General features: G+C 32.2%; 1 protein-coding gene across 1 annotated transcript; it reads right to left on the bottom strand.

Moving 5' to 3' along the window:
• Positions 1–4,746: 4,746 nt before the first annotated feature.
• On the bottom strand, positions 4,747–6,511 carry LOC139855631 (transcription termination factor MTERF8, chloroplastic-like). The gene is made up of 2 exons (XM_071844870.1): positions 6,169–6,511; positions 4,747–6,104 (listed from the first exon to the last, which is right to left on the bottom strand). Exons 1-2 carry the CDS (start codon positions 6,383–6,385, stop codon positions 4,771–4,773), a joined length of 1,551 nt encoding a protein of 516 aa, XP_071700971.1. The 5' UTR covers positions 6,386–6,511; the 3' UTR covers positions 4,747–4,770.
• Positions 6,512–6,779: the final 268 nt, after the last annotated feature.

The raw sequence follows: 6,779 nt of genomic DNA, 5'->3' as shown, positions 1-6,779 counted from the left end.
TTCATGTAAAGACGGTTAATAAAAGTAAGACGAATGTTGTGAAGGCTTTTAGCAACATCAGCAGGGTTAAACCAATATCATGTATGGAACTTTTGTATAGTCCATGGCCTCATAATCGGCTAGAAACATAAGCTATATAATGCAAAAGGCACACCATTAATGTCAGATTTGAAGTGCAGGAGGAATCACAAGCTCGGATTCTAGCATCTCTGTTGCAACCCTGAAAACCATTAAATTATTCAATGTTCATCTATGCATCCAAATTAGGGCAAATTTGACTATACATACTTTTCAGAGACCTGACTTTTTAACTCTTAAGACGTTAACACATTCTATTATGTAACTCTAGAATTAAAGACCCTACAAGTTTATAAGTTACACCTTTTATCTTATCAATAACATGCAGCAGCCACTTTATGCATATATTCAAGTCTTATAACTGAGAAAAACTTTGACTTTGCTATAACTTTTCAAGACGTAGAAATTAAATATCGAGCACCAAAACCTTGATGCCAATCAAATATAAGTAAAAAAAAAATACTCATTTATGCACTAAGTTCCAGTACTTGTGGCTGGAAAATGGATCACTATAAGTCAAAAGTTATACTTACTTCTCAGATATATTGACTTCATAATTGATCACTATATGTATTCATTTTGAAACTAATTACAATTTAAACTGAACCTGATTAGCAGCAACAGTGTGGTGGTTGTCAGAGCCTCAACCATGAAGAATAATAACACAAGCTACATTCATTAGACATTCAAACAGATTATCTGTATTAGCTACCACAAGCTTAACTATTTAGTAATTAAGCTACTTCAAACTCTTACTGGTTTCTGAAGAGTATCAGATAAGTAAACATCGTGTGAACTGGATACACAAATCAATTTTGAGGTCACATTAACTGATTAACGTCAATCGGCAAAAATCTTTTGTGCACTAATTAGACTATAATCATCGTTATCTCACACAAAGGCTAAGTAAATATTAATTGACGTGAAAATACCATTAAATGTAATTTACCTCAGCCTTAGAAGTTTTGTTATCTTCATTCATCTTTCGCTCTGAAACGGAACCGAATTCAAGTTGAATAAGAATAATCTGAGAGGACTGATTAGATAATGTAACATAGAGCAATTTAGCTAATTACAAAATAAATCGATACGACCGCAATGACATCATCAATGGAGAATGAAGAAGAACATACATAGATAGTAGTTAGGGCTCCAATTAGCAATTAGAGAGAACTTGAATTGGGGATAAATGAGATAATTTGTAAAAGAGTGCAGTTGATTAGAAATTTGGGCTTCAGTTAGAAGTTAGAAAGTTAAATTATATGTATCCTGCAAACCTAGAGAATTGAAAATCTTCTATTATAGGCTTAATGACTTGAGGTGAAGAAGGGAAGACGGTTGTTATACCGTTCAAGCATAAATAAACCTTGTTTATTTTGATGTATTTAATATTACTACGCTTAAAAATATGAACTTCTCTTGCACACCACTTTAAAATGTTAACTATTAAATTTTTCAATACACATTTACAAATGTGAACAATCTTTTGAAATAGTACACGCTTGAAAATATGAACTTCTCTTGCTCATGTTTTAAAATGTTAAATATTAATTACTTACACTAATAAATGTATAAATAAATATATACATACACAAATGTGTACATTTTTCTCACACTTGTATCAAGTGTGAAAAAAAAAAGTGTGAACATTTGATCAATTTGTTGTAGTGTGTTATTATGTTACACTACTTTTACAGCCGCAATTCATTCGGAGCAATAGATATTAAGATGTAATGATTCTCCGATTCCTATGGTCATTCCTTTAATATGTCGGAGAGCCTCTTTGATCATATGTGACATGTTGTACTCTGAGTGGTTGTTGGCTTGTTGCTAACTCAACAAGTTTGTACGACTTATCTGGATGAACCAGAAATTATCGCCAATGCTTGAGTGTGTAAACACGGGGTCCTATAAGTTAATATATTCTAAGCACCAGGAATCAAGAATTCAGTCTAAATCAAAGGCCAAATGAAGAATAAACAATGGTGTTGACCTTTTTAATCCAATGCTGTTGCCATATTTTATGAGATGATATACTCGGTTTATAAAAGCCTCGTAGGATATGATATTTATAATGTTATCTATTTCACAATATTAGATGAGCTTGGAAAATTTTATATTTATATTTATATTTATATTTATATTTATATTTATATTTATATACATACTATAAAAAAGGAAAGAAATGGAGCTTCATGATTGGTTGAAAAAGTTACTGCGGCACTGGCATTTCCGATGTAATTTAGTTTTGAGTAAATTACACCAATAGTCCCTGTAGTTTGTTGTAAATTACGTCGCTAGTCCATATCTCTTAAAAATTACATGGTTCGTCCCTGTAGTTTTAAATATCAACGGCGCTGGTCCATGTGGTTTATTGTGAATTAAGTCGTTCGTCCCTATCTCTTTAAAATTATATGGTTCATCCCTATGGTTTTAAATATCAATGACGCTGGTCCCTATGGATTATTATTATTATTATTATTATTATTATTATTATTATTATTATTATTATTATTATTATTATTATTATTATTATTATTATTATTATTATTATTATTTTTGTTGTTGTGCATTATTATTATTATTATTATTATTATTATTATTATTATTATTATTATTATTATTATTATTATTATTATTATTATTATTATTATTATTATTATTATTATTATTATTATTATTATTATTACTATTACATAATTCTAATTGCAATCACTACCTCATAATTTAACTATCCATTTAAAATATTTAGACTAATAGCGCAATAATCAAAAATTTTACAATCGATTTACCAAAACTAACCATACTCAGGATTACATTAACGTGTAAAGATATATACTAAAATACTGAGTATATAATAAATAAATAGATGATAGAACCGTAAATAATGGATTAATATATTAAAATACATCTGTTGATCATTAACGAGAATTATGTATCTATGTTGCAAGATTGTGAATTAAGAAAATAGAAAATTTCAAAAATAAGAGATGCAATAATAATAATAATAATAATAATAATAATAATAATAATAATAATAATAATAATAATAATAATAATGCATAATCATAATAATAATAATGCACGACAACAACGATAATAATAATAACAATAATAATAATAATAACAACAACAATAATAATAATAATAATAATAATAATAATAATAATAATAATAATAATTCACAGGGACCAGCGTCGTTGATATTTAAAATCACAGGGAGGAACCATGTAATTTTAAAAAGATAGGGACGAGCGACGTAATTTACAATAAACTACAGGGTCCAGCGCCGTTGATATTTAAAACCACATGGACGAACCATGTAATTTTTAAGAGATAGGGACGAGCAACGTAATTTACAATAAATCACAGAGACCATTAATGTAATTTACTCTTTAGTTTTTAATACCGTAATTGTTATGTCAATATGTTTGGTTGAAGTTGCATTTGGTAACAAAACGGGACACGTGTTGTGAGTGATATACTATATACTTTTGAGTTTATAGTTAGAACAAAGTCAGGATTTACGGATTTGAGTGACATTTCTCGAAAAGTAAATATCAATATAATTAATTGTGAGTAACAAAGTGAGCATACATCTTTGGAACAACTAAATGGATGTAGAGTAGATCAAATAATTTTCAAATAGCCTACTTAAATAATTATCTTCATTCAGCCAATAACAAATCCCTTACTGACTAATAACACCACCACCTTAATTATATGATGATACTGGTGCTAAATTGAATTTATATGATGATACTTCCGTTACTTCAACGTGCCTTGATTATGATGATAATGTGCCTTAATTATTTCAAAGATGGTTTGGTCAAATGATAGTATGGTTGCTTAAAGTGACTAAGCACACGATAACAAAGATATATGTAAAACACAACCTTTGTAGTTGCATAAAATGAATTTGATCATAAACAATATTTGTAGCTTAAACTTTTAGCACGGAAAGTGACACCGATTAATCGGACCTGTACCAAAAATATAGCTTTACCTGTGTCTTTTTCTTTCAAAATGAAGTAGTTTAGTTATTCATTAAGATGAATTATTGGGTCAATCAATCTTCAATGACATATTTTTCTCAGCTTCTGTGTGCAACAGGGCTATATGGACGAACAGAGGGGTCAAACGAAAACTGAATGGCCCTGCAAATAAGAGGGTCACTTGTACTGTGACATAAACTAGAGCTGGGTCCGGGTCTAGGTCTCTTGGTATTAACCTTAATTAATGTTGCTAACCGTTTTGTTGTGGTTGATGTCTCTAGGAACCCTGCATGCGATCTTCGGGGTATGTAAGAGTGTGGAAATTGATTGTTCATTGAATAATTAGATAAGCAAATATGAATTGTAGTCTCTAATGGCAAATGTGGACAATTAAGTCCAATATATTTTATCACCATCTGATGGCAAATGGCACTATAGAAGATAAGATACTTAAACTTTCAAGTACTCGCATCATTGTACAGTTGAAAAATGGATCAAAATGGGTACATAAATTATATGTTCTAAAAACTCAATCTAGGTACTACCATTTTCGGATCAATCAATCCTATTGCTTTTTACTCATTAAACATAACTAGACCAGCTCGAAAATCTGTCAGTTTACTAACACTAACGTGCAGTTTACTAACTGTCTTAAATGAACACACATAATTTGAATATGAAATGAAATAAAACAAGTTCAGCTGCTGCTTTTGGTCATGGTTACCGTTTCAGGAGGCGATTTATTTTGTTGTTTTTTAGAGAATCTTGCAGTAGACATGCTAAAGAGCTTGTTAATGGACATGGTGCCTTGGCCCCCCGAACTAGCTTCAAACCTATGCTTAATCCTTGCATCAAATCCATAACCAAGAAAAGCAGGAAAACTCAAAATCTCTCTAATCTCATAACCCATTTCTTGAGTCAAATAATCCAATTTCTGTTTCATCGATTTATGATTATATTGCAATACCTGCGGATGCTTTTTCCCCATCGCAAACACTTCTTCACAAGTCAACCCGTAATTTAATAACAAACTAATCACCTCTTGCATATTCTTACAACTCGTCCTGCAAACCCAACCCATTGCAACACCTAGCTCCTTAGTTTTATCTTGATACCCAATCTTGATTAACAAAACCAGTTTATGCGCAAGGTTTTCTTCAAACGACAAGCTAAGAAAAAGAGGGGCTTTAATTAACAGTTTATAGATATCGTTTGAATTGAACCCACATTGTTTAAGGAACTCGATTCGAGGATGTAATTTCCTCTTTTGGCTAGCACTGAACAAACTTGGATACACTAGTATTATCTTAAATATTTCTTCGTCGGTCAACCCAGCAAATGACCGGAAAAAGTCAACATGATTAGTATAGTGGTCAACGGTGTAGGCTAAAATGAAAGGCAGTTTAAGCAAAACACTAGTAGTTGCAGCCTTATCTCCACCACTTATGTTCAACAGAAACTCAATTCTAGGGATGAGTTGTGAATCGAGATCGAAATTGAGGATGGCTGGACGAAGCAGTATTAAGTCAATACCACCAAAGGCGTTCAAGTATGACATCATCCTTTCGATATCTTCAATGGACTTGAAACATAAGGCCTTCGTTAAATTGACATTGTTAAGAACATGAGGCAAGCTCTCTTTCGGGATACCGAGTTCCAACAGTAGGTGAACCTTTTCTTCAAAACCAGACAAAAACTTAGGGTCTGTAGCAGTAAGAAGGCGCGCAAGCTGGGAAGGCTCAATAATAACTCTAACCTTATTAACATTATCATTATTATTATGATCTTCAGAATGAGGAGGAGAAAGAAATGTAAGCAAAGAACGGATTTCTTCAGCAATTAAAACATTTGGTCTTTTTTTAATGAGTTTATAAAGGACAGGGCCATGAATTCCAAGATTTTCAAGACCATGGATTTGGGTGCGAATGGATTGAAAAGGTGCTAGCTTTAAATCTGGGTAATTGTCCAAAAGAGCATCGGCTGCTTTCTCGCTTAGACCCATATCAAGGAAGAGTGAAAACAGTGAAGTACCTGCGAGAAAAGGATGCCCATAAGGTGTTTGTTAAAATGCCTGAGAGAAAAAAAAAATACTAACCGAAATCGATGTGATGGGTGGTGGTGGTGGTAGTGGAATGAACGAGGCTACATTGCAAGAATCGTCCTCCACGTTTTGAGATGGTAGGGTAGAAGTTGAAACAAAATGAAATTGAATTTTGATTTTGAGCAGGGGTACAACGCATAACTATCGAAGAGGAACAAGGCGTAGTGGTAAGCATCTGCTGCAAAGTAGAGTGGTGTACCATCATCGTCATCGTCAATTTGTTTGGGTATTGGCTGGATAAGAAACTGTAATTTTTATGAAGGACCAAGTGTTGTTAGAGAAATAAGCAGGGATGGGCTGGGGTTTTTGTGAAGAAATGGGGTTAAACTCGTAACAACAACTAACAAGATATCAACATACCCAAAAACCACACACGCTTCTTTTTCCTTTTTTACCTCCTTACTTATTGGCAAGGTTGTAAAAGACGCGAGTCGGGGACGCATCGGCCATGTCTAAAAAACGACGCGTCGGACGCAACGGTGACGCAACGGCGACGCAACGGGCGTTGACTAACGTTGACTTTTTAAAATAGTTTTATTAAATATATATTTATATATAATATTATATAGATCAAATCTTTAAATATAAACTATATTTACAATAAA

Source organism: Rutidosis leptorrhynchoides, chromosome 6, assembly GCF_046630445.1.
Source record: "Rutidosis leptorrhynchoides isolate AG116_Rl617_1_P2 chromosome 6, CSIRO_AGI_Rlap_v1, whole genome shotgun sequence".
NCBI classification, from domain to species: domain Eukaryota; kingdom Viridiplantae; phylum Streptophyta; class Magnoliopsida; order Asterales; family Asteraceae; genus Rutidosis; species Rutidosis leptorrhynchoides.
This window is presented reverse-complemented; position numbering and strand designations above follow the sequence as displayed.

Bases quoted from the DNA above. Each gene is read 5' to 3' on its own strand.
- LOC139855631 (XM_071844870.1), bottom strand. From the start codon at position 6,385: ATGACGATGATGGTACACCACTCTACTTTGCAGCAGATGCTTACCACT. The intron at 6,105-6,168 runs GTTAGTATTTTT...CTTTTCTCGCAG, and splicing joins CACCCATCACATCGATTTCG to GTACTTCACTGTTTTCACTC.